Genomic DNA, 24,413 nt, shown 5'->3' on the forward strand with positions numbered 1-24,413 from the left:
CCCTTAAAACAGTTTTCCGGTCTCAGGGATCACCTGTATAATATACAGTATATCTGCAACCATTACTGGTCAGTAGGGATGAGCCTGATGTTCGAGTCGAACGTACCCCCCCATGCAATTTTTTTTTAATTTTGGTTCGGGGGTTCCCCTTAATATTTATACCAAACCCAAAGGGCCCATGACTTTTCTTTCAATGAGTTTTATCTGTATTGCCGAGATCCGACAATTCATTATAGAGAGAGAGAGAGAGACTTGTAAAGCGCAACACATGCAAACTGAATCGCCTCTGGGCGCTGTATCCATTTCATGGGTAAGGAACCCCTTGACCTCAGAAGAGATGGGTTTTAATCTTTCTCCTGAAGGCCAAGTGGTCGGATGGTGGTTGGTAGTGCATTCCACAGGCGAGGTCCCTGGACTGCAAATCTTCGATCTCCTTTGGACTTGTATCTGGCCTTGGGTATCTGGAGGAGGTTTTGATTGGTGGATCGCATAGATATTGGGGGGCGTTTCCTTGAATACACTTATGTATTAGGCAGAGTGCCTTGAAAGTGATTCTGTCTTTTACTGGCAACCAATGAAGGGATCTCAGTGAAGGTGAGATTGATTCCCATGGTTTTTTCCCAGTCACTAGTCGAGCGGCCGTATTTTGAACGACTTGCAGACGAGTGATTTGGTATTTGGGGAGTCCTAGATAGAGGGCATTTGCGTAGTCGAGTCTGGAATTGATGATTGTTCCCACCACGACTGCAATGTCCTCTTTCGGGATAAAGGGCGTGAGTCTGCGTAGTAGGCGCAGCAGATGGTGGGATCCGCTGACTACTGACCCTATTTGTGCATCCATTGTCATGTAGGTATCGAAAATGACTCCGAGACTTTTGACTTTGGTGCTAGGGGTGATAGTTTTACCCAGAATGGGCGGGGGAGTCCATGTTGACGCGGGGTGATTTTTCTGGTTAGCGTGAAACAGGAGAAGTTCTGTTTTCGAACCATTGAGTTTAAGATAACTGTTGGTCATCCAGCTATCTATTAGAGTGAGGCATTTCTCTAGTCCAAGAGAATGATCCTTTTTGTTGCAGATGCGGAAATACAGTTGTGTGTCGTCTGCATAGGAGTGGTAAAGTAACTTCTGGTTACTGATGATTTCAAAGAGAGGGCAAAGATAGATATTATAGCCACGAGTAGTTTTAAATGGCTTGTTTTCCTTTAGAAATGTAATTTTGCTGCGGGACAGTTCTAAACACAGGAAACATGTGGCACTTTACAGGCATACTATAGACACCCCCAGGTAAGAAATTTAAAATAATATTTCACTTTTATTGTTTCACTTCAAGCATTATTAAAATCACTGCTCCTGATAGATGAAACGTGCATTTTATATACATCTATATAGATCAGACCAAAATTTGCGACAAATGAGGAGGAATGAGAGACAGACGGACATTGCTCCAAATCAGGGACAGTCCCTCGAAATCAGGGACAGTTGGGAGCTATGTTGGTGGTCAGTAAAGAAAACGTCCTCTTACATTGGTGGTCAGTAAAGAAAATGTCCTCTTGGTGTTTATTTTGGTGGTCATTGGAAGAAGAAACTGTTTAGATTGGTGGTTAGTGTTAGAAGGGTCTACTGGTCGATGGCTCAGCCAAGGTGCCCATAGGGTGGCGCAAAAGAGCTGAAAAACGATGTAGTACGTAACTACGTTCGTGTTTGTTGGCCGAAAATTGTGTGCCGTTTGTATGCAAGACAAGTTCCTGGACAACGCCCTTTGGACCAAAGTCTGAGTCTTTGTCTACAGAAAGTCTGATTGTGTGTACAAGGCTTAAGTGTACATGGAGACACTTAAATGGCCCAATAAATAGTTGTGCCTTAACTGTTTCAATTTCACTTCCCATTCTCCATTAATTAGTTTTGCATGTTTTTTTTTAATTTTGATATATAATAGAACTTTTTTTTCTTGTATTCTTTCCTTTTTTGGCCTTCAATTCAGGCGTGTACTGTATACAACCAAATTGAAGAACGCCCCAGAACGCAGCTGTCAATGTATTGAAAAACAACACAGGCTGCAGTTTTTTATATTCTCCACAAGGAGACGATCAAAGGCATTTAAATGGAACGCAAAGACACAGGAAGTGATATAAAGATCAGACAGGAAGTGATGTAATACACAGACAGGAAGTTCCAGGTGAGAGGTGAGTCAGGAGGAAGTAGAGAGAGGAGACAAGAAGGTATTATTTTAGATTTACACCCAGTAACTGGTACACATACAAATATATTTAGGAGAAATGATCGGGTGGTTGCAGAATTGGTAATCAATTGAGAAAGTTTTATACGAGGTAATGAGTTTGGAAAAATTAGGAGACAAATCTAGGTACAAAGTTACAAGGTAAGTCGCAAAAGGATCACAGATCGCATTTTTTATTAATCACGTGAATGGTTACAGTGTAGACACCCGTAATTTTTGGCTTATGATATATACTTTGTTTCTCTGTAACTTAAAGCGGAGGTTCACCCTAAAAACATGTATTTAACATTCCATTCAGCATAATTCCAACATTTACACTATGTAGTTTTTTTTTTTGCTGTACATACCGTCTTATTATTTTCCACCCGGCTTCCGGGTTCTCACTCCCGCGGGAGTAGGCATTCCTATGCAGAGGCTAGATGATTGATGCCTTGTGAAAAACTTCCCCCCCGGAGCATAAGGCGCGTCACCAGTTTTCCGAAAGTAGCCGAACTGCTAGTCGGCTCTATACGGCGCCTGCCGTGTAGAGCTGACTGCGCAGGCCCCATATAGAGCCGGCTACTTTCGGAAACTGGTGACGCGCCTTATGCGCCGGGGAGAAGTTTTTCACAAGGCGTCAATCATCTAGCCTCTGCTTAGGAATGCCTACTCCCGCGGGAGTGAGAACCCGGAAGCCGGGTGGAAAATAACAATAAGATTGGATGTACAGCAAAAAAAACGGCATAGTGTAAATGTTGGAATTATGCTGAATGGAATGTTAAATACATGTTTTTAGGGTGAACCTCTACTTTAAGGTGACCAGATTTTTAAAATGAAATCCGGGGACATTTTTTTTTACTAGTAATGGTGGCAATCAGCGACTCAATGCCTGTCGCCGCCGCTGCCCTCCTCACAGCCTGTCAAGTCTTACTCTACAGGCCCCGGCTACTACTGGGGGCCTGCCCTGAAAGTCTTGGGAGGGGGTGGACATGGCCTTCTGGCATAGTTCACCCTCTCTCATGGGGTCTCCCTTCAGGGGAGTCCCACCGAGTACTTGGGTGGGTCTGTTTCGGCAGACACTCCAGAGAACGGGGTCTGTCTGGTTTCTGCCAGATGGACCTAGTGAGTACCTCAGTCCCCGGCAAGGTCCTTCCTAAGGAAGATATTTTCTATCTCTGAAACCATTGATGGGGCTTATTTTGTCCCACTGGAATTAATGATGGGGCTTTTTTTAATCCCACCAACACCAACGATGGGACTAATTTTATCCCACTGACACCAATGATGAGACTTATTCTACACCACTGACGCCAATTATGGGGCTTATTTTATACCATTGAAACCAACAAGTACGACACTACAATGTCAACAGAAATTTGTCTTCATAAACCATTTAAGGTGCTCCCTTATTTACTGTATTTTCATTTGTTGGCAACTATGATCCCATAATTACCAAGTAATGCCTTGTACACATGATCGGTATTTCTGACGATAAAAAGTCAGATGGAATTTTTTCATCGGATATTCCAACTGTGTGTGGACCCCATCGAACCTTTTTCCGCTGGAGTTTAGAAATGGAACAATTTCGATCGTCTGTGTGAAACTCAGACGGAGAAAAAAACATGCATGCTCAGAATCAAGTCGACGCATGCTCGGAAGCATTGAACTTAATTTTTCTCGGCTCGTCGTAGTGTTTTACGTCACTGCGTTTTGGACGGTGACAGTGTGTATTCAAAACAACTTGAAGTGACTTCCTAATGAAAATTCCATCAGATTTTATCCCATCTGAAATTCCGATTGTGTGTACAAGGCATTAGACCGCTTTTGAAAGCATTACATTAGCTAATATGTTTTGTTTTCTATGAAGAAGGTAGCGTTGGAACCTCTGTCTGATTATTCCTATAGCCCCTTTGGATTTATTTTCCCTCATATCCTGTTATGTTTGACATTTACTGGAAGAAAAGTGAAGGAAATCTCCCTAACACGAACACAGGCACTGGAATATCTCAACAGAGGTTTTAACTCTCATTTATAGTTTTTAGATTGAGTGAAGAAAATGGTTAAGATTGTGTAGCGTTCTAGAGGGTTTTTCTGATATACTTTTGGAATAAAGTTAACCTAAGCCTGTAATATCATATAAGAAGCCATCTGAGATGAAGAAACTCTATGCAGACATTATTAATCCCGGTACAGTTCAGATAATTATCAGTTTATTATCCGTCTACAGAGCGGAGAGGCCTGTGTAAGTCACATGACCACATCAATGAAGATGAAGGAAGAGCAAAGTCACATGACGAGGAGGATATTGGATCTCACCCTAGAGATCATCTACCTGCTGACCGGAGAGGTGAGGAGGATTCTGGGAGGTCACATGACATCACTCTTATCTTTATTAATAAAACACAGACCTGACCGGAGAGGTGAGGAGGATTCTGGGAAGTCTGTTGTTATAATTATTACTTTTTCTCTTTACACAGGATTATAAAGTAGTGAAGAAAATATCTGGTGAACCATTAACACCCAGCAGCCGTATTCAGAGGACATCACCCATCACAGTGTCTCCACCTCACTGCTTGACAACAGAGGTAACCAGTGCCAAGAAGATTCTAGAAGTCACCAAGAAGATCATTCATCTCCTGACAGGAGAGGTGAGCGGTGCCGGGAATTCTGGGACATTATCCAGTAACAGACAAGGGATGTGTCTGGATGGTGACTGTATCATTGTGTGTGTCAGGTTCCTATAAGGTGTCAGGATGTCACTGTCTATTTTTCCATGGAGGAGTGGGAGTATTTAGAAGGACACAAGGATCTCTACATGGACGTCATGATGGAGAATCAGCCGCCCCTCACATCACCGGGTAAGAGGAGACTTTATTGTAAAGGAGAGAGCAGTACGCAGGGTCCACCTAGATCCCCCATCATCTGATAAACACATAGAAACAATATTCAGTCAGTGTGTGTGTTTCCTACAGATGGATTCAGTAATGGGAACCCACCAGAGATATGTCCCTGTCCTCTGTATTCCCGGGATTCCACACAGGAAGGTCACACCATCCCTCACCATCATCAGGTAGGTGGGAATGACCATTTAGACTTAAAAATATATTTTAAGCTGTGAAATTAAATTTTTCCATGTAATCTCTTGTACCTTTTTTAAAAATGTTTTTGGATCATCTTTGGTGTTTAGGGTGAAGAACTGAAAGACATCAAAGTTGAGATTAAAGAGGAAGAAGAAGAGACATTGGTGAGTGGAGATCAGCAGTCTATGGAGGAGGGGAAGATGATTATGAAAAGTAAACAGGAGGAATCCTCTCTACAAATAGACACAAGTAAGTAATCGACTTCTATGTATATAAAGTACACCATATGAAAGTTCCATCTGCTCTCTTCGAGAGAAAAAAACACGTACCCAACAAATGAGGAGAAGATACTGTACACCAAATAAAAGGTCCATCTCCATTCCTCAATATAATGTCTTGTTCCCAACAAATGAGGAGGAGATACAGTAAACCATATGAAAGGTCCATCTCCATTTCTCAATATAATGTCATGTTCCCAACAAATGAGGAGATACTGAGATTGCTGGCTTAAATCAGGTTTGGTCTCCACCCAGAGACTGGCCACATTAATCACCTTGCAGGTGGACAGAAAGACATGGAGAAGGTCATATGAAAGGTCCATCTCTATTCCTCAATCTAACGTCATGTTCCCAACAGATGAGGAGGAGATACTGTACACCATTTGAAAGGTCCGTCTCCAATGTTAAGGTCGCCCCCAATTCTAAAACAAAGCTAAGAGAAACTGTTTAGAGGTTTATCAGCATATGTTATTCCTGAATGTAGGACATGAATAGTTCTTATTAATTTTAAAATTGTTTCCCAACAGGTGGGCGCTATATCGGGAACACCCCAGAAGGACATCTCATGTTATCTTCAGGTTATAATGCAGAACATAATGGCATCACACAGGATTCTCCAGGAGTAAATCTGCTTACTCAAGATATACATTACAGACCTTATGATTTGGAGAGATCTATGGATCTGTCAAACCCTGACAGATCACATATTTTTACTTCAGATCTTCCACTTGGACCTCATAGTCTGTATAAATCAGCAAATTCATCTAATCCCACGGAATCTTCTTTAGGATTTGTAGGAGGTAACTCAGTGGAGGGAACATTGACATGTTCAGTGTGTCGGAAATCACTCTCTGAAAACGAAGCACTCTTCAAACAACAGAAAAATCACACGAGTGAACGTCCTTTCTCGTGCGCGGAGTGTGGGAAAAGTTTCACTGTAAAAAGAAGCCTTCTTGTACACCAGAGAAGTCACACCGGTGAGCGTCCTTTCTCATGCCCAGAGTGCGGGAAATGCTTTGCTGAGAAAAGAACGCTTCTTACACACCAGAAAAGCCACACGTGCGAGGTTTCTTATTTATGTTCCGAGTGCGGGAAATGTTTCATTCAGAAAGGAGACCTTCTTAAACACCAGAGGATTCACACCGGTGAGCGACCTTTCACCTGTTCAGAGTGCGGGAAAGGTTTCATTCAGAAATCAGACCTTCTTAGACACAAGAGGACTCACACAGGGGAGCGCCCCTATTCGTGTTTGGAGTGCGGAAAATTTTTTGGTAACAAAGGAAACCTTCTTAAACATCAGAGAACTCACACAGGTGAGCGTCCTTTTTCGTGCTCAGAGTGCGGGAAATTTTTTAATGATAAGGGAAACCTCCTTAAACATAAGAGAATTCACACGGGGGAGCGTCCTTTCTCGTGTTCGGAGTGTGGGAAATGTTTTAACGACAAAGCGAAACTTATTAGGCATCAGCGAAGTCACACGGGAGAGCGTCCTTATTTGTGTTCGGACTGCGGGAAATCTTTCACAAAGAAAGAAAGCCTCCTCAAACATCAGAAAAGTCACATTTGAAAGTTGGGGAGATGTAAGGAGATCTGATTGGACATTGAATTACACATTGCTGATGATTATGTTAACAAATGTAAGGCGGAACAATCCAGTTCATAGAAGTGTGTAATAAAACCAAATTCATTTTTTTAAAGGGTACATAGCATGGCAATAGTGTTATTGAGTTATAGGTGGAGTCTGTTCTTGAAGGCTGATGGAATATGATAAATGATAGAGACAGAATATTAACCAAAAATCCAGAAAAAACATGATACAAATGTTATAAATTGAGTTGCAGTGAGTAAAATAACGTCACTGATGAGAATATCTAATATAACCACCCAGGTGTATTCTCAGGTAATGCAAAATAACACTATAGTTACCCGTCAGATCTGAGAGAGAACGCAATGATGCACATGAACAGTTGAGTGTTATCAAAAGGTCTTTAGTTTATTGAACACAGATTCACAGTATTTATGCAGTTGGTAAAGACGAAAAAGCTTGGGTTAGGGAGGGACATACGTCATCTCTTTAGCAAGCATCTGCTTCCATCCTGACAATGCAAGTTCCTGTTTTCATCTCAATGATGTGTGTTACAGGCGCTCCGGTAATGACAGGCGCCGTAGTGCGTTCCATGCTGAAACGCATATGGCGCTCGCGCGATGATGTCATCGCCCGGCGCCGTGGTGCGTTCCAGCTTGGAACTCGGAAGTGTGCCGCTATCGACGGCAGTTTTCTGCGCACCAACTAGGAGCCATGTAGAGCTGACACGGGGGGGCGTCAGAGTGCGTGAAATCTTTTACTGAGAAAGCAAAACTTCTGATACATCAGACAATTCACACTGGTGAGCATCCTTTTTCTTGTCCAGAGTGTGGGAAGCATTTCAGTAAGAAAGAAAGCCTGGTCAAGCACCAGGAAAAACACACTTTTTATGATCAGACTGCAGGAAATGCTTTACACATAAAGGAAATCTAAATGCATATCGGAGAACACTGCTGATAAATGTATAGTGCAATATACCAAATGGAACTGTTCGGTCCAGAGAACTGTATCATTAAAAAATATTTTTTTATAGTACATCCTGGTGACATTTGTTGATAGGTGGAGTCTGTGGTAGTATGTGGAGAATGTAATGTGAATGGTGGAGTAGAACTGTCTGAAAATGTGGTGTGAATATTGGATGAGAGCTGTCGGAGAATGTAGTGTGGATGGTAGGTGGAGAGCTGTCGGAGAATGTAGTGTGGATGATGGAGGAGAGCTGTCGGAGAATGTAGTGTGGATGGTGGAGGAGATCTGTCGGAGAATGTAGTGTGGATGGTGGAGGAGAGCTGTCGGAGAATGTAGTGTGGATGGTGGGAGGATAGCTGTCGGAGAATGTAGTGTGGATGGTGGGAGGAGAGCTGTCGGAGAATGTAGTGTGGATGGTGGAGGAGAGCTGTCGGAGAATGTAGTGTGGATGGTGGGGGGAGAGCTGTCGGAGAATGTAGTGTGGATGGTGGAGGAGAGCTGTCGGAGAATGTAGTGTAGATGGTGGAGGAGAGCTGTCGGAGAATGTAGTGTGGATGGTGGAGGAGAGCTGTCAGAGAATGTAGTGTGGATGGTGGAGGAGAGCTGTCAGAGAATGTAGTGTGGATGGTGGAGGAGATCTGTCGGAGAATGTAGTGTGGATGGTGGAGGAGAGCTGTTGGAGAATGTAGTGTGGATGGTGGAAGAAGAGCTGTCGGAGAATTTAGTGTGGATGATGGAGGAGAGATATCGGAGAATGCAGTTTGGATGATGGAGGAGAGCTGTCGGAGAATGTAGTGTGGATGGTAGGAGGAGAGCTGTTAGGAGAATGCAGTGTGGATGGTGGGGGAGAGCTGTCGGAGAATGTAGTGTGGATGGTGGAGGAGATCTGTCGGAGAATGTAATGTGGATGGAGGAGAGCTGTCGTAGAATGTAGTGTGGATGGTGGGAGGAGAGCTGTCGGAGAATGCAGTGTGGATGGTGGGGGAGAGCTGTCGGAGAATGCAGTGTGGATGGTGGAGGAGAGCTGTCGGAGAATGTAGTGTGGATGGTGGAGGAGAGCTGTCGGAGAATGTAGTGTGGATGGTGGAGGAGATCTGTCGGAGAATGTAGTGTGGATGGTGGAGGAGATCTGTCAGAGACTGTAGTGTAGATGGTGGGAGGAGAGCTGTCGGAAAATGTAGTGTGGATGGTGGAGGAGATCTGTCAGAGACTGTAGTGTAGATGGTGGGAGGAGAGCTGTCGGAAAATGTAGTGTGGATGGTGGAAGGAGAGCTGTCGGAGAATGAAGTGTGGATGGTGGAGGAGAGCTGTCGGAGAATGTAGTGTGGATGGTGGAGGAGATCTGTCGGAGAATGTAGTGTGGATGGTGGAGGAGATCTGTTGGAGAATGTAGCGTGGATGGTAAATTATATCATGCGTATAGAGGAGTTATTGGCCACTGACAATAAAAACTTAGCTTTTCCCTTTCTTTCTTCTTTGGATTTCTTCCTATCTCCTAATCCCCTTTGGAAAAAGTGGCTGTTAGCGTACTACCATGTCAGACCTCTGCAGGTGCTTTTCTACCGTGAAGCGTTTCCTCCATAGTTCACAGAGTCTGTGATGGCACCGGATCAGACTTTCTTTTTCTATTCCGAATTCCCAAGGAGAAGTCGGCCAAGTGAGCCCGTAGTTGGCAGCTGTTCATACCGTTTTCTCGCACAATTGTCTCTGGACCTGCATTTGTTATTCGTAATGGATTATTATTGTTTTCACTTACTGTAACATTGTCATTGCAGTACTATGCTAATTTCCAATAATTGTCTACATACCACAGTCTTCGATACAAGTTTATAGTTTAATGACGGTAATAAATGTTCAGGGCCAGATTCAGAGAGACTTACGAGACTTACTTTGCGCGCATTCTTTTTTTTAACAGAAAGAGGTTTGCGCGCATTCTTAAACTGAGATACGCCTCACTGTTGCCAAGATACGACCGACGTAAGTCTCCTACGCCGTCGTATCTTGGGTGCATATTTATGCTGGCCGCTAGGGGCGTTTGCGTTGATTTATGCATGGAATATGTAAATGAGCAAGATATGCCAATTCACGAATGTACGTACGCCCGTCGCAGTAAGCTACGCCTTTTACTTAACACAAAGGCCGGCGTAAAGATAAAACACCTCTCTAGGTGGCGCAGCCCATGCAAGGTATGGACGTCGGAACAGCCGTCGTATTTTACGTTGTTTGCGTAAGCCGTACGTGAAAGGGGCTGGGCGTAGGTTACGTTCACGTCGAAAGCATTGAGCCGACGTCGTTTCGTAGGGAGTATTTGCAACGTGATTTTGAGCATGCGCGCGCATGTGCCATACGAACGGCCCTCATTTACATGGGGTCACGGTTAATTTAAATGTAGCCCGCCCACTACATGCCTACTTTGAATTAGGCAGGGTTACACCGGCCCATTTGCGCTACGCCGACGTAACTTAAGGAGCAAGTGCTTTGTGAATACTGGCCTTGCCTCACTATGTTACGTCGGCGTAGTGCAAATGGGATGCGCCAAAAGATACGCCTCTCTACGTGAATCTAGGTCTCAGTGTGTAGCCCCCTAATACTTACCCGACACACAGAACGGGGGTCTGGGTAAAGCATGAGTGCCCGGGTAGGTGGCAGGAGACCTGAGAAGAGGAGGATCAGAGCTGCTCTGTGCAAAACCATAACACAGAGCGGGTAAGTATAAAATGTTTGTAATTTTGAAGAAAAAAATGTGAGCCTTTAGTAACCCTTTTTTATTCAATCAACCAAGTTTCCAGACATGTTCTTGTTTTTAACTCTGATATAATATATGCTAATAAAATGAAGATCACATCATCCCGTCCCTTCTGTACTGTAATTGTACTGTCCCCCCCTCCCCTCTACATTGTAAAGCGCTGCGCTAACTGTTGGCGCTATATAAATCCTGTATAATAATAATAAATTGGCCCTCATAGAACTGAAAAATAATATAGGCTGCAGTATTTATAGTCTCCACAAGAAGGTGATCCTACGAATTGTCAATGGAACGCACAGACAGGAAGTGATGTGAGGCACAGAGAGGAAGTGATGTCAGGTATAAAAATGAAGTTCCGGGTGAAAGGTGAGTTTGGGAGAAAGTAGAGAGGAGACATTGCTGGAACTGGCAGCAGAGGAGGTAATAAAATTATTCTTATTTGAATTATTTTTCCCAACTTATCTCCACAGCCACATACACATTAGTAATTGTTAGGATCCGCTCCTCGAGCTCCCATAGGACCTCATACTAATAAGTTGAAGTTTCACCTGGGAGGCTTCATTCTCTTTTTTTCCTAGCTACATAGGATCATACCCTTAGGTACCGTAGGTTAATCCATTGCAATTTCCACCAGGTTGCGTAGATTGTGGGAAGTCCTTGGACCATCCAATGGACGCTGTGAGGATCGATTTCTTTTCCACATGTGTATGTAGTCATGAGATAGATCAGGGAAATGAAAAATTTATATCAAATACTTACTAATTACCTTCCTTCCATGGTAGCATGCTAAACTCCCCAGAAAGTGTAACGACTTCTTACCAGAATAGGACCAGCTGGGTAGGACTTTCGTCTTTTAGTAGGGGGTCCTATGGGAGCTCGGAGACCAAGCCTAACCTACATGTATGCTGCCATGAGTTAGTCGTGAAAACGCAAAATTGGTATCAAATACTTACCTTAATTTTTCTTTCGTGACTTACCTCTGTGGTAGCATGCTTCCCTCCCCAGAAAGTGTAACGACTTCTTACAAGAATAGGACCAGCTGGGTAGGACTTTCGTCTTTTAGTAGGGGGTCCTATGGAAGCTCGGAGACCAAGCCTAACCTACGTGTATGCTGCCATGAGATAGTCGGGAATATGCAAAATTGGTATCAAATACTTACCTTAAAAGGTAACTACACTTTTGTGGGGGGAAGCAAATTGTGTGATTGGCTCACCAATTTTCCCAGAAGTCTGCCTAGGATGCAAGTCAGATTTCAGGCATCACCTGCAATAAAGATTTCCTTTTTGGTGAGATGCTTCCAATAGGAACACGTCTAAAAGGATAAAGGTCCAGCAGATTTCCTCACTAGTGCCTTGCAGCTACCACAGCTGACTGGTAATTATGAAACCTCTCCAATTAGACCCACTAAGCCCAGAGGCACAGACAAACGCCCAGGGATTTCTTCAGAATAACAAAAGGTAGGAATCTACAACAAAGGTTGTTATAATCCTTGCAATGTACATAGATCCTATGTAGGAATGTTTTTTGCTCAACAAAAGTGGAGTTACACTTTAATTTTCCTTTCCTGACTTACCTCCATGGTAGCATGCTTCCCTCCCCAGAAAGTGTAACGACTTCTTACCTAAATGGGACCAGCTGGGTAGGTCTTCAGTTTTATAGTAGGAGATCCTATGGAAGCTTGAAGACCAAGCCTAACCTACATGTATGCTGCCACGGAAAAGAATCAGGAAAGAAAAATTATGGTATTTGATAACAGTTTTTCATTTTACACCCATCAACATCTTGTTGTGTTCATCCCCGTCCTCCATATTCTTTTATCTCCTGCAACTGTTTCACACAAATATTTTGAGTAGAAAGGATTGGGTGGTTTTAGGGAAAGAAATACACACAAGGTAACAAGCTGTGTCCCTTGACCTGAGGAAGGACTGATTTTAGACCAAAACTGTTGCTTTCTCCAAACACGTTTATTTTATCCCACTGATGCCAACAATAGGACTTATTTTATTTTACTGACACCAACAATGGTGCTTTATTCCACTGAGATCAATGATGGAGCTTAATTTAGTCTACTTGCGGGCATGGCCACTCACCCTGCACTTATGACCACCATTCCCGGGAACAGACGGGGACCGCAACCACGTGAGAATCAATCAGTGGGAGTAAACAATGCATCTTTGGTATTAGGGGAAGAAGAGTGCCACATTGCTGGTGTCAATAGGCAGGATAGTAACATGTTTTTGGTGTAAGTAGGAGGAATAGTGCCCCATCGCTGGTATCAGTGGGAGGAATAGTGCCCCATCGCTGGTGTCAGTGGGAGGAATAGTGCCCCATCGCTGGTATCAGTGGGAGGAATAGTGCCCCATCGTTGGTGTCAGTGGGAGGAATAGTGCCCCATCACTGGTGTCAGTTGGAGGAATTGTGCCCCATCGCTGGTGTCAGTGGGAGGAATAGTGCCCCATCATTGGTAGCAACGGGAGGAATTGTATCCCGTTGTTGGTGTCAGTGAGAGGAATAGTAACCCATCATTGGTGTCAGATTAAGGAATAGTTTCTAGAAGATTTGGTTCTTTCTACACGACATCAGCAGGAACGCTATTCTAAGACCTGGTTGCTTTGGAATTTTTTCTGGCTTCAGATGAGGGAATAACCCTCCTTGACAGTAACTTGAACAGCTAAGGGGGCACCCAAGGGTTCCATCTTATCCCCTCCATGCATTCTGCGAGCTCACACAGGGTTCACCTTCACACACATTTCACACTCTTTCAGCCTCCCCTCCTTCCCTACCTTATCATTAGTCTCTCTCTCTCTCTCTCTCTCTCTCTGCTCTCTTCTTTTTTTTCTCCCCCCTCTATCCAATTCTTTCCTTTTTCTTTTCTGGTTTCATGGACCCAGACCCTGGGGTCCAAAACCTTTCCTTAATATTTAAAGCTATAAAATCGATTAGGACAGGTCCGGGACTATGGATGGGGCAGTATATAAGGTTTAGGGTTCTGTAGACGGTGAGGCCGCCAGGAGTTAATATATTACTTTTAGCATTATTATGGTGGAATAGGAGAGATACTCTGGATGGCGACCCAATATGCTGCCTTTCTGAAGCAATGCTGTGTTCTAAATCTGAGATGTTTAATTTCAATGTTGTGTTATGTTTTTTGGAACACCCAGTTGTATGTCCTCGACTGTGTCCTATGATTAAATAAAATACTTGAGAAAAAAAAAAGGGATGTCAACCATAAAAGAATTGAGTCCCCGAGACCCCAACACTGTAGCACATATCGCAGATAGTCCCATGAGAAGGAATCAAACGTTTTATACAGTATGTGATACATTTGCCTATATGTCTCAGTGTACTGCTCCCTGTAGAGGTAGAAAGGAATTTCATGTGTGATTCATTGCTCTGACAGGTTATTGACGTGCTAATGTCCCCTCACTATTCTAAAGGTTAATTGATCTATTGTGTTGTGTAAAGAAGATCTGTGTTTACCCTTAAAAGATGAGTATTGTATCATCAGGCTAAATGATTAGAGAAGTAGTATGTTAATTATTCTGATTGCTTCAGTGTATTAATTAACTCCCCTGATGTCTTTATCTAAAGAAATGTGTCTGCATGGTCGGCTCCGACTTGTCTCCTATAATCTGTATGGGAAACCCCACTGTGTGAGGGGGGCGTTCCTAACAGGCTGTAACCACATATAAGCTGAGTTTTTGTGTCAATAAATCAGTCTTGGTTCCAGCATCCAGTCTTGACTCATGTGTGGGGAATCCTGTGATGTTCTTGTATGGAGAGGAGGGAAGGCTTGACGGGGATATCATACCGATACCATCACAATTGGTTGGTAGCAGTGGGATTTTCCCTTCTACTCTCCTTTACACCCGGGATTCCAAGCAGACACTGGAAGAACTACTGGAAGTTCGTGGAAGGATTGCTAGCAACAAAACCAAGCGGGTCATCATAGAAGAATCAATGGAGATAGACCAGGAGGACGGGATTGCAGCAACGCCAGCAGTACAAGAGATGGAGACACCAGTGATTCAGGAGGAGGAATCGCCAGCCAACAAGCTAATGAGAGAGAAGCTAGCGTGGTTCGGCCCGAACCCAACGCCGGATGTGGTGCTGAAAGTGATGGACCTGTTAGCGGAGGAGGCCAAACAAATAAGAGACGCAGAACTACAGAAGGATAAACAAATAAGGGACGCAGAGCTACAGAAGGCTAAAGAAATAAGGGACGCAGAACTACAGAAGGATAAACAAATAAGGGACGCAGAACTACAGAAGGCTAAAGAAATAAGAGACGCAGAGCTACAGAAGGCTAAAGAAATAAGAGACACAGAACTACAGAAGGATAAAGAAATAAGGGACGCAGAACTACAGAAGGATAAACAAATAAGGGACGCAGAGCTACAGTTAAAACTGGCAGCAGTCCAACAAGCAGCCGCACCTTCTACGAACAGTGAGTACAGCACAGCAGACGCAAGGAAGATTCCGTTTAGCGCTTTTAAAGCTTTTGATGAAAAGGACTGTGAGATTGATAACTACCTGGAGGATTTTGAGCGACAATGTAACCTGCACCGAATAGCTAGAAGAGAGTGGGTTGCAATATTGTCAGGCAAACTGTCAGGCAAAGCTTCTGATGCTTTCCGGACCGTGCCAGATCAGGATATCCATAGCTACGCCAGGGTTAAAGAAGCGCTCCTGGCTCGTTATGCAGTAACCCCAGAGTCCCACCGACAGAAGTTCAGGGACTCACGCAAAACCACAAAAGACTCTTACGTAGAATGGGCATGCCAGCTGTCCCTGTCGGCCTCTAACTGGGTTAACAGCAGCCAGGCCACCACCGCAGAGGACATTTTGCAACTAATGCTCCTGGAGCAATTTTACAATCACATCCAGACGGATGTCAAAGATTGGGTGAGAGATCGCAGGCCCATGACTCTACCAGAGGCCGCGAAGTTGGCGGATGAATATGCGGATACTCGCAAGACAAACCAGGTCACACCACGGGTACAACCTCCACAACCAACGGCGCCCTCACACCCACCAGCCGCTAGATACCAACCGCCTAACAGACCGATGACATCTAGCCCTCGCTACCCACGCCAGGAGGACAACGAACAACGCTGCTTCCGGTGCAAACAGTTGGGTCACTTCAAGCAGAATTGCCCCATGAATGACAACACCAGGTCAAATTGGTCTCAACCTGGGTACCGCCCACCAGCAGCAGCCCATTGTGTAGAATCGGCTTGGGATCTCCAGGAGCTGGGTCAGGAAGAACCATTGGGCACCCCTTACGAAGCCCTCATGGTACAATCTGTTATTACGGACAACAGGGAACACCATTGTCAGCTGGTCATGGGCGACAGCCATGAGCCGGAGGGGCCTTGGAGGGAGCTGGGCAGAAAGAGGCACCGCCAGCTACCCTCCAAGAAGAAGAGGTCCTGGAAGTCATATAACCAGCGGACCTGGGAGGAGAAGAAGCGACTGGAGGAGATGGAATCGCAGCGGGCGCCCCAGATGCGGGCCGAGATGTTCGCCAAGGGCCCACCGGTGGCCCCTTACACCACCACCCAGTTCCTGATGATGAAGGACCACGTGGAGAGCCTGCAGGACATGAGCAAGCAGGATCTGATCCGTGAGTACATAGAGCTGGAGGAGTGCATAAGCCGCATGGAGGAGGAGAACAACCACCTGAGGTCACAGCGGGCTGACCCCCCCAGGCTCCATGAACTGGAGATGGAGCTGGAGAAGCTCAAAGAGGAGAACCGGCGGCTGCGGAGGGAGCAGGGGGTGGCTGACCTTATGGGGCTCTGAGTCCCCTCTCCCCCCCCCCCCCCCGGACTCTGAGCACCAGTGCTACAGCATTTCAACAAATATAACTTTTTCTTTTTATGAATCTCCTGTGATTGTCACTTCAGAGCCATAACCTGCCCCCTCCCATAGCGGGACACCTAGATGGCGGCGCACAGACCCATTCGCTGTCTTCACACTGACTTCTGGTGACTTTGCAGATCGCACAAAGACTTGGGGACTGACCGGCGTGTGATCTGACGACCCGGTGACATACCTGAGTCTGAAGCAGTTGCCAAGGGAGGTCAGTCATGCCAAACGGAGTTAACCTCGGACTAAAAGCTCTAAACCCGTCAACCCTACTGGACCAGGAAAGGTCCAACCGGATTTGCCGGAGCAGGGAGCAAAAAGGGGGCCATTGTGATACATTTGCCTATATGTCTCAGTGTACTGCTCCCTGTAGAGGTAGAAAGGAATTTCATGTGCGATTCATTGCTCTGACAGGTTATTGACGTGCTAATGTCCCCTCACTATTCTAAAGGTTAATTGATCTATTGTGTTGTGTAAAGAAGATCTGTGTTTACCCTTAAAAGATGAGTATTGTATCATCAGGCTAAATGATTAGAGAAGTAGTATGTTAATTATTCTGATTGCTTCAGTGTATTAATTAACTCCCCTGATGTCTTTATCTAAAGAAATGTGTCTGCATGGTCGGCTCCGACTTGTCTCCTATAATCTGTATGGGAAACCCCACTGTGTGAGGGGGGCGTTCCTAACAGGCTGTAACCACATATAAGCTGAGTTTTTGTGTCAATAAATCAGTCTTGGTTCCAGCATCCAGTCTTGACTCATGTGTGGGGAATCCTGTGATGTTCTTGTATGGAGAGGAGGGAAGGCTTGACGGGGATATCATACCGATACCGTCACACAGTACATCCAGTTCCTATTTTCCTAAAACAGGGCAAACCGTAACCCTAAGGGAAAAGTGTATTTTTCTTCTTGGACCCTTTAAGATGTTCCCTTTATTTTTTTCCAAATGGTGACAAGCATGATCCAATATATACTAGACATGTGCACACTGAAATATTTTGTTTCGTTTTCGTCCGAAAAATACATTTATTTAGTTGCTCCCGAAATTCGTTTTCATTTATTTTGTTTTTCGTAAAACAAATGCATTCGTCCGAAAATCTAAATTAAGGTCGAATCTGTCATTGAAGGCTTATGGTGTCTGTCGAATGTTCTAAAAAAAAAAAAAAAGAAGATTCGATAGAATCTTTAAAAAAAAAAAAATTTTGACTCTTCATGTCTCTCTATGTCGAATCTTCATGTCTCTCTATGTCGAATCTTCATGTCTCTCTATGTCGAATCTTCATGTCTCTCTATGTCGAATCTTCATGTCTCTCTATGTCGAATCTTCATGTCTCTCTATGTCGAATCTTCATGTCTCTCTATGTCGAATCTTCATGTCTCTCTATGTCGAATCTTCATGTCTCTCTATGTCGAATCTTCATGTCTCTCTATGTCGAATCTTTTCTCTCTATGTCGACTCTTCTTCATGTCTCTATAATGTCGAATCTTTTCTCTTTATGTAGAATAATATTGGACCAATAGAGTTAAGGTTAGGCACATTCGACCGCAACGAAAACGAAAATAAAGCATTTGTTTATGTCGGATCTTTCGGTTTTCATTCTCTGTGCTTTCGTTATCGTTTGTTAAAACAAAAATACCTGACATTCGGACGAATGCACATGTCTAATATATACCAAGTCAGTCCTTTTTATAGCCCAACTCAACCTAAAATGTAATAGTTTTGAATTGTAAAAGGACAAATTAGGACCTCTGTAGGATTAGTTCACTCTACATCCCAATTTGGCAGATTTTTCACTCTCATTTTGTTCTGTTGGATTTCTATTACCTGGACAAGTCGTGAAGATAAATCTTCCAAACCAGGACACAGACAGAAGAATATCTCCACAGAATATCTAACATTTCTCCAGTGTATCTAAGCCTAGTTTCTGGTTAGAGTTGTGCTTTAAAGGTCTGTATATAGTATAATAAGCAGTCTGAATTAATAGAACTATGGAGGAACTCTGTGCAGACATTATTCATCCCGACACAGTCCAGATAATTCTCAGGTTTTTTTTTATCCATCTACAGAGAGGAGAGTCCTGCATAGACATGACTATTGGAAGAATGGATAAAGGCCAAAGCCATGTGACGGAGACGATACTAAATCTCACCCTAAAGATCATCTACCTTCTGACCGGAGAGGTGAGGAGAATTCTGGGAGGATCACATAATATCACTCTTATATCTATAAAATCCGGAATGGAGAAGTGAAGACATTTTTGAAAAGTCCATCGTTATAAATGTCACTTGATTTCTTCACACAGGACTATAAAGTAGTGAAGAAAAAATCTGGAGATCCTCCACCTCACTGCCTAACAGAGGTAACCAGTGCCAAGAAGATTCTAGAAGTCACCAAGAAGATCACTGAGCTTCTGACAGGAGAGGTGAGCGGTGCCGGGAATTCGGGGACATTATCCAGTAACAGAGAAGGGATGTGTCTGGATGGTGACTGTATCATTGTGTGTGTCAGGTTCCTATAAGGTGTCAGGATGTCACTGTCTATTTCTCCATGGAGGAGTGGGAGTATTTAGAAGGACACAAGGATCTCTACAAGGACGTCATGATGGAGAATCAGCCACCCCTCACATCACCGGGTAAGAGGAGACTTTATTGTAAAGGAGAGAGCAGTACGGAGGGGTCCACCTAGATCCCCCATCATCTGATAAACACATAGAAACAATGTATTCAGTGAGTGTGTGTGTTTCCTACAGATGGATCCAGTAATGGGAACCCACCAGAGAGATGTCCCCGTCCTCTGTCTTCCTGGGATTCCACACAGGATGGTCACACCATCCCTCACCATCATCAGGTAGGTGGGACTGAGCAATTAGAACTCAATAATGGTTCCAAGCTATGGAATGATTGTCTTGTATATATTTTCTTGTTCCTTTTTATGAATGTGTTCTGTCATCTTTGGGGTTTAGGGTGAAGAACCAAAAGAAATCAAATTGACCGTTAAAGGTGAAGAAGAAGAGAGGTTGGTGAGTGGAGATCAGCAGTCTATGGAGGAGGGGGAGATGATTATGAAAAGTAAACAGGAGGAATCTTCTCTACATATGGACACAAGTAAGTAATAAACACTAAATACAGAGGCAGTATTCAATTTTACATATACACCATATGAAAGGTCCATCTCCATTCCTCCATATAATGTCATGTTCCCAACAAATGAAATGTGTTTACATTATTAGTTAAAAGCAAATGTCAATCCAGTTCACTAAAAGAAAACTGAAACAATGTATTCAGTCAGTGTGTGTGTTTCCTACAGATGGATCCAGTAATGGGAACCCACCAGAGAGATGTCCCCGTCCTCTGTATTCCACACAGGAAGAAGATCACACCATCCCTCACCATCATGGGACTGAACATGTAGAGCCAATAAAAGTATTCTAAGCTATGAGAGGAATTCTTCGATGTAATCTCTTGTTTCTATTAACAAATGTATTTTGTCATCTTTGGGGTTTAGTGTGAAGAATTGAAAATCATCAAAGTTGAGTTTAAAGAGGAAGATGAAGATGAAGAAATGTTGATGATTGGAGATCAGCAGTCTATGGAGGAGGGGGAGATGATTATGGAAAGTAAACCGGAGAAATCTTCTCTGCCTATAAACATTGGTAAGAAACATACACTAAATGCAGTAAGAGAAAAAGAGAGATGACCACTGGTAGTAACCAATGTACCTACTACTCAAAATATTCCCAACAAATGAGGAGAAGATACTGAGATTGCAGGCTTGGCTGGCTTAAATCAGGTTTGGTCTCCACCCAGAGACTGGCCACATTAATCACCTTGCAGGTGGACAGACAGACATGGAGAAGGCCATATGAAAGGTCCATCTCCATTCCTCAATATAACGTCAGGTTCCCAACAAATGAGGAGGAGATACTGTACACCATATGAAAGGTCCATCTCCATTCCTCAATATAACGTCATGTTCCCAACAAATGAGGAGGAGATACTGTACACCATATGAAAGGTCCATCTCCATTCCTCAATATAACGTCATGTTCCCAACAAATGAGGAGGAGATACTGTACACCATATGAAAGGTCCACCTCCGTTTTATAACATCTATATCACAATTGTTTCCCAACAGATGGACAATATGGCTGCAATACCCCTGAGGAACATCGTATTTTATCTTCAGATTGTAATGCAGAAGATAATGACAATGCACAATATTCCCCAGAAGAAAATCTCGTTAATCAAATTACTCATCACACCGCTTACTATGTGAAGAGATTAATGGATCCCTCTAATCCTGAGGACTCCTCTGATAAATCACATATTTCATATACTGAAGGTTCTTTAGGCCATGAAGTGGTTCATACAATGGAGAGTTCATTGATAGGATTTGTAGTTAAGAACACTCTGACTGAAAACGGGACACTTTTCGAACATCAGAGAAGTCGCTCGAGGAGTGGGCCTCCATTTTCATGTTCAGAATGTGGAAAAAGCTTTACTGCAAAAAGAAACCTTCTGAGACACAAGAAAAATCACAAGGGTGAGCGTCCATTCCCATGTTCAGAGTGTGGGAAATGTTTTACTGTAAAAAGCAATCTTCTTACACACCAGAGAAGTCACACAGGTGAGCGTCCTTTCCCATGTTCAGAGTGTGGAAAACGTTTCATTGAGAAAAAAACACTTCTTACGCACCTGAGAAGTCACAGGAGCGAGTATCCTTTTTCGTGTTCAGAGTGCGAGAAATGTTTCCTTCAGAAAGAAGACCTATATAAACACCAGAAAATTCACACTGGCGAGCGTCCTTTTTTATGTGCAGAATGCGGGAAATGTTTCTTTCACAGATCAGACCTTCATCGACACCAGAGAACTCACACAGGTGAATGTCCCTATTCGTGTTCAGAGTGTGGAAAAAATTTCAACGACAAAGGAAACCTTCATAAACATCAGAAAATTCACACTGGCGAGCGTCCATTTCCATGTTCAGAGTGTGGAAAATGTTTCATTAGTAAAGGAAATCTTCTTAGACATCAGAGAAGTCACACGGGTGAACGTCCATTCCCATGCTTGCTGTGTGGGAAATCTTTCATTGAAAACAAGGACCTTCATAGACACCAGAGAATTCACACAGGTGAACGTCCTTATACATGTTCAGAGTGCGGGAAATGTTTTACTAAGAAAGAAAGCCTTCTCAGCCACCAAAAAAGTCACACCTGAAAGGAGTCAGAAAAGAGACCTCTATATAAACCACAGATGTCACACTATTCATATGAGAAAGTGGAACTATTCTTGTTCAGTGTGTTGGAAATGTTTCATTCAGAAAAACTCACTTGTTAGACACCAGAGGATGCTGGAAATCCAATAAGAAATTGGAGTACACTCAGCTTATGATTTTTCTGAACAATATACAGTGGCACTTTCAGTCCAAGAAATAAAAACTATATAATTTAAAAAAATATATAGGTGATATCTGTAGTAGTTAGTGGAGAATGTAGTGTGGATGGTGGAGGAGAGCTGTCGGTGAATGTAGTGTGGATGGTGGAGGAGAGCTGTCTGAGAATGTAGTGTGGATGGTGGAGGAGAGCTGTCGGTGAATGTAGTGTGGATGGTGGAGGAGAGCTGTCTGAGAATGTAGTGTGGATGGTGGAGGAGATCTGTCGGTGAATGTAGTGTGGATGGTGGAGGAGATCTGTCGGAGAATGTAGTGTGGATGGTGGGAGGAGAGGTGTCGGAGAATGTAGTGTGGATGGTGGTGGAGATCTGTCGGAGAATGTAGTGTGGATGGTGGAGGAGAGCTGTCGGAGAATGTAGTGTGGATGGTGGGAGGAGAGCTGTCGGAGAATGTAGTGTGGATGGTGGGAGGAGAGCTGTCGGAGAATGTAGTGTGGATGGTGGGAGGAGAGCTGTTGGAGAATGTAGTGTGGATGGTGGAGGAGAGCTGTCGGAGAATGTAGCGTGGATGGTGGAGGAGAGCTGTCGGAGAATGTAGTGTGGATGGTGGAGGAGAACTGTCAGAGAATGTAGTGTGGATGATGGGGGAGAGCTGTCTGAGAATGTAGTGTGGATGGTGGAGGAGAGCTGTTGGAGAATGTAGTGTGGATGGTGGGAGGAGAGCTGACTGATAATGTAGTGTGGATGGTGGAGGAGAGCTGTTGGAGAATGTAGTGTGGATGGTGGGAGGAGAGCAGACTGAGAATGTAGTGTGGATGGTGGAAGGAGAGCTGTCTGAGAATGTAGTGTGGATAGTGGAGGAGAACTGTCAGAGAATGTAGTGTGGATGGTGGAGGAGAACTGTCGGAGAATGTAGTGTGGATGGTGGAGGAGAGCTGTCGGTGAATGTAGTGTGGATGGTGGGGGAGAGCTGTCTGAGAATGTAGTGTGGATGGTGGAGGAGAGCTGTCGGTGAATGTAGTGTGGATGGTGGAGGAGAGCTGTCTGAGAATGTAGTGTGGATGGTGGAGGAGAGCTGTCTGAGAATGTAGTGTGGATGGTGGAGGAGATCTGTCGGTGAATGTAGTGTGGATGGTGGAGGAGATCTGTCGGTGAATGTAGTGTGGATGGTGGAGGAGATCTGTCAGGGAATGTAGTGTGGATGGTGGGAGGAGAGGTGTCGGAGAATGTAGTGTGGATGGTGGTGGAGATCTGTCGGAGAATGTAGTGTGGATGGTGGAGGAGAGCTGTCGGAGAATGTAGTGTGGATGGTGGAGGAGAGCTGTCGGAGAATGTAGTGTGGATGGTGGAGGAGAATGTAGTGTGGATGGTGGAGGAGAGCTGTCGGAGAATGAAGTGTGGATGGTGGAGGAGAATGTAGTGTGGATGGTGGAGGAGAGCTGTCGGAGAATGTAGTGTGGATGGTGGGAGGAGATCTGTCAGAGAATGTAGTGTGGATGGTGGAGGAGAGCTGTTTGTGAATGTAGTGTGGAGGGTGGAGGAGAGCTGTAGTGCGAGAATTTTCATAACTTTAGTAACCTCTTCATTTTCGATATGAGACCAGCATGCAAAAAAAAAAAACAGACTATCATTCATCTGATATTCTCATCATGTGCACGAGGCTTTATACTAAAAACTTGAAGAACACCCCCAAGAAACATCTGTCGTAGGGTGACCACGTGTCCCGGATTGCCCGGGACAGTCCCGTATTTTGCAGGTCTGTCCCGGGCACCTTCATTCCAGGACAATACAGTGTCCCGGAATAAAACTGACACAGCCACCTCCCGGGCCAATCTGATGCCCCCAAAAAAGGCCGCCACATCACCGCTTTACTCACTGACAGTACTTGCCCTGGCCGGGAATGCCCGGAGGAGCACAATCCCCGCCCCCTGCTCATAGTTGCCAACATTTTTAAAAAAAATTCAGGGACACTTTGCAGCACAGCTATTAATTAATTACCACACTGACTTCTCCGAAGCTCCACCCACTCCGCATAATCTTCGCCTGGCGAAGATTATGCATAGTGGGTGGAGCTTCGGGGAAGTGAGTGTGGTAATTAATTAATAGCTGTGCTGCAAAGTGTCCCTGGACAAATGTTGGCAACTATGATTGGAGAAATCATAAATCCCGCCTCTTGTGTCCAATCACTGTGCTGTGATTCGTTACAGCACAAGCTGATTTTTGGGAAGGGGGGGTGTCCCTGAATGGTAGTTTGGAAATGTGGTCACCCTAATCTGTCGG

At 44.2% G+C, this 24,413-nt stretch overlaps 3 protein-coding genes across 3 annotated transcripts; all 3 read left to right on the plus strand.

The window, feature by feature from the left end:
• The first annotated feature begins 1,981 nt into the window (after nucleotides 1-1,981).
• Nucleotides 1,982-5,408, plus strand: LOC120910524 (oocyte zinc finger protein XlCOF29-like). The gene is made up of 4 exons (XM_040322281.1): nucleotides 1,982-2,378; nucleotides 4,444-4,563; nucleotides 4,694-4,871; nucleotides 5,404-5,408. Exons 2-4 carry the CDS (start codon nucleotides 4,468-4,470, stop codon nucleotides 5,406-5,408), a joined length of 279 nt encoding a protein of 92 aa, XP_040178215.1. The 5' UTR covers nucleotides 1,982-2,378; nucleotides 4,444-4,467.
• On the plus strand, nucleotides 5,382-8,194 carry LOC120910156 (gastrula zinc finger protein XlCGF17.1-like). Its single transcript, XM_040322037.1, has 2 exons — nucleotides 5,382-5,545; nucleotides 6,102-8,194. Exons 1-2 carry the CDS (start codon nucleotides 5,482-5,484, stop codon nucleotides 7,139-7,141), a joined length of 1,104 nt encoding a protein of 367 aa, XP_040177971.1. The 5' UTR covers nucleotides 5,382-5,481; the 3' UTR covers nucleotides 7,142-8,194.
• Nucleotides 8,195-19,561: 11,367 nt separating this feature from the next.
• Nucleotides 19,562-22,215, plus strand: LOC120910108 (zinc finger protein OZF-like). The gene is made up of 5 exons (XM_040321979.1): nucleotides 19,562-19,590; nucleotides 19,706-19,847; nucleotides 20,050-20,165; nucleotides 20,248-20,395; nucleotides 20,878-22,215. Exons 2-5 carry the CDS (start codon nucleotides 19,784-19,786, stop codon nucleotides 21,957-21,959), a joined length of 1,410 nt encoding a protein of 469 aa, XP_040177913.1. The 5' UTR covers nucleotides 19,562-19,590; nucleotides 19,706-19,783; the 3' UTR covers nucleotides 21,960-22,215.
• The last annotated feature ends 2,198 nt before the right edge of the window (nucleotides 22,216-24,413 follow it).

The sequence above is a fragment of the Rana temporaria genome, chromosome 8 (genome assembly GCF_905171775.1).
Source record: "Rana temporaria chromosome 8, aRanTem1.1, whole genome shotgun sequence".
NCBI lineage: Eukaryota > Metazoa > Chordata > Amphibia > Anura > Ranidae > Rana > Rana temporaria.

What these genes read in the sequence shown, in the direction of transcription:
- LOC120910524 (XM_040322281.1), top strand. Translation starts at nt 4,468, where the DNA reads ATGACCACATCAATGAAGATGAAGGAAGAGCAAAGTCACATGACGAGG. An exon ending in TCTACCTGCTGACCGGAGAG is followed by an intron (nt 4,564 to 4,693) that starts GTGAGGAGGATT and finishes CTCTTTACACAG; the next exon opens with GATTATAAAGTAGTGAAGAA.
- LOC120910156 (XM_040322037.1), top strand. Translation starts at nt 5,482, where the DNA reads ATGGAGGAGGGGAAGATGATTATGAAAAGTAAACAGGAGGAATCCTCT. An exon ending in CTCTCTACAAATAGACACAA is followed by an intron (nt 5,546 to 6,101) that starts GTAAGTAATCGA and finishes GTTTCCCAACAG; the next exon opens with GTGGGCGCTATATCGGGAAC.
- LOC120910108 (XM_040321979.1), top strand. Translation starts at nt 19,784, where the DNA reads ATGGAGGAGGGGGAGATGATTATGAAAAGTAAACAGGAGGAATCTTCT. An exon ending in TTCTCTACATATGGACACAA is followed by an intron (nt 19,848 to 20,049) that starts GTAAGTAATAAA and finishes TGTTTCCTACAG; the next exon opens with ATGGATCCAGTAATGGGAAC. An exon ending in AACATGTAGAGCCAATAAAA is followed by an intron (nt 20,166 to 20,247) that starts GTATTCTAAGCT and finishes TTTGGGGTTTAG; the next exon opens with TGTGAAGAATTGAAAATCAT.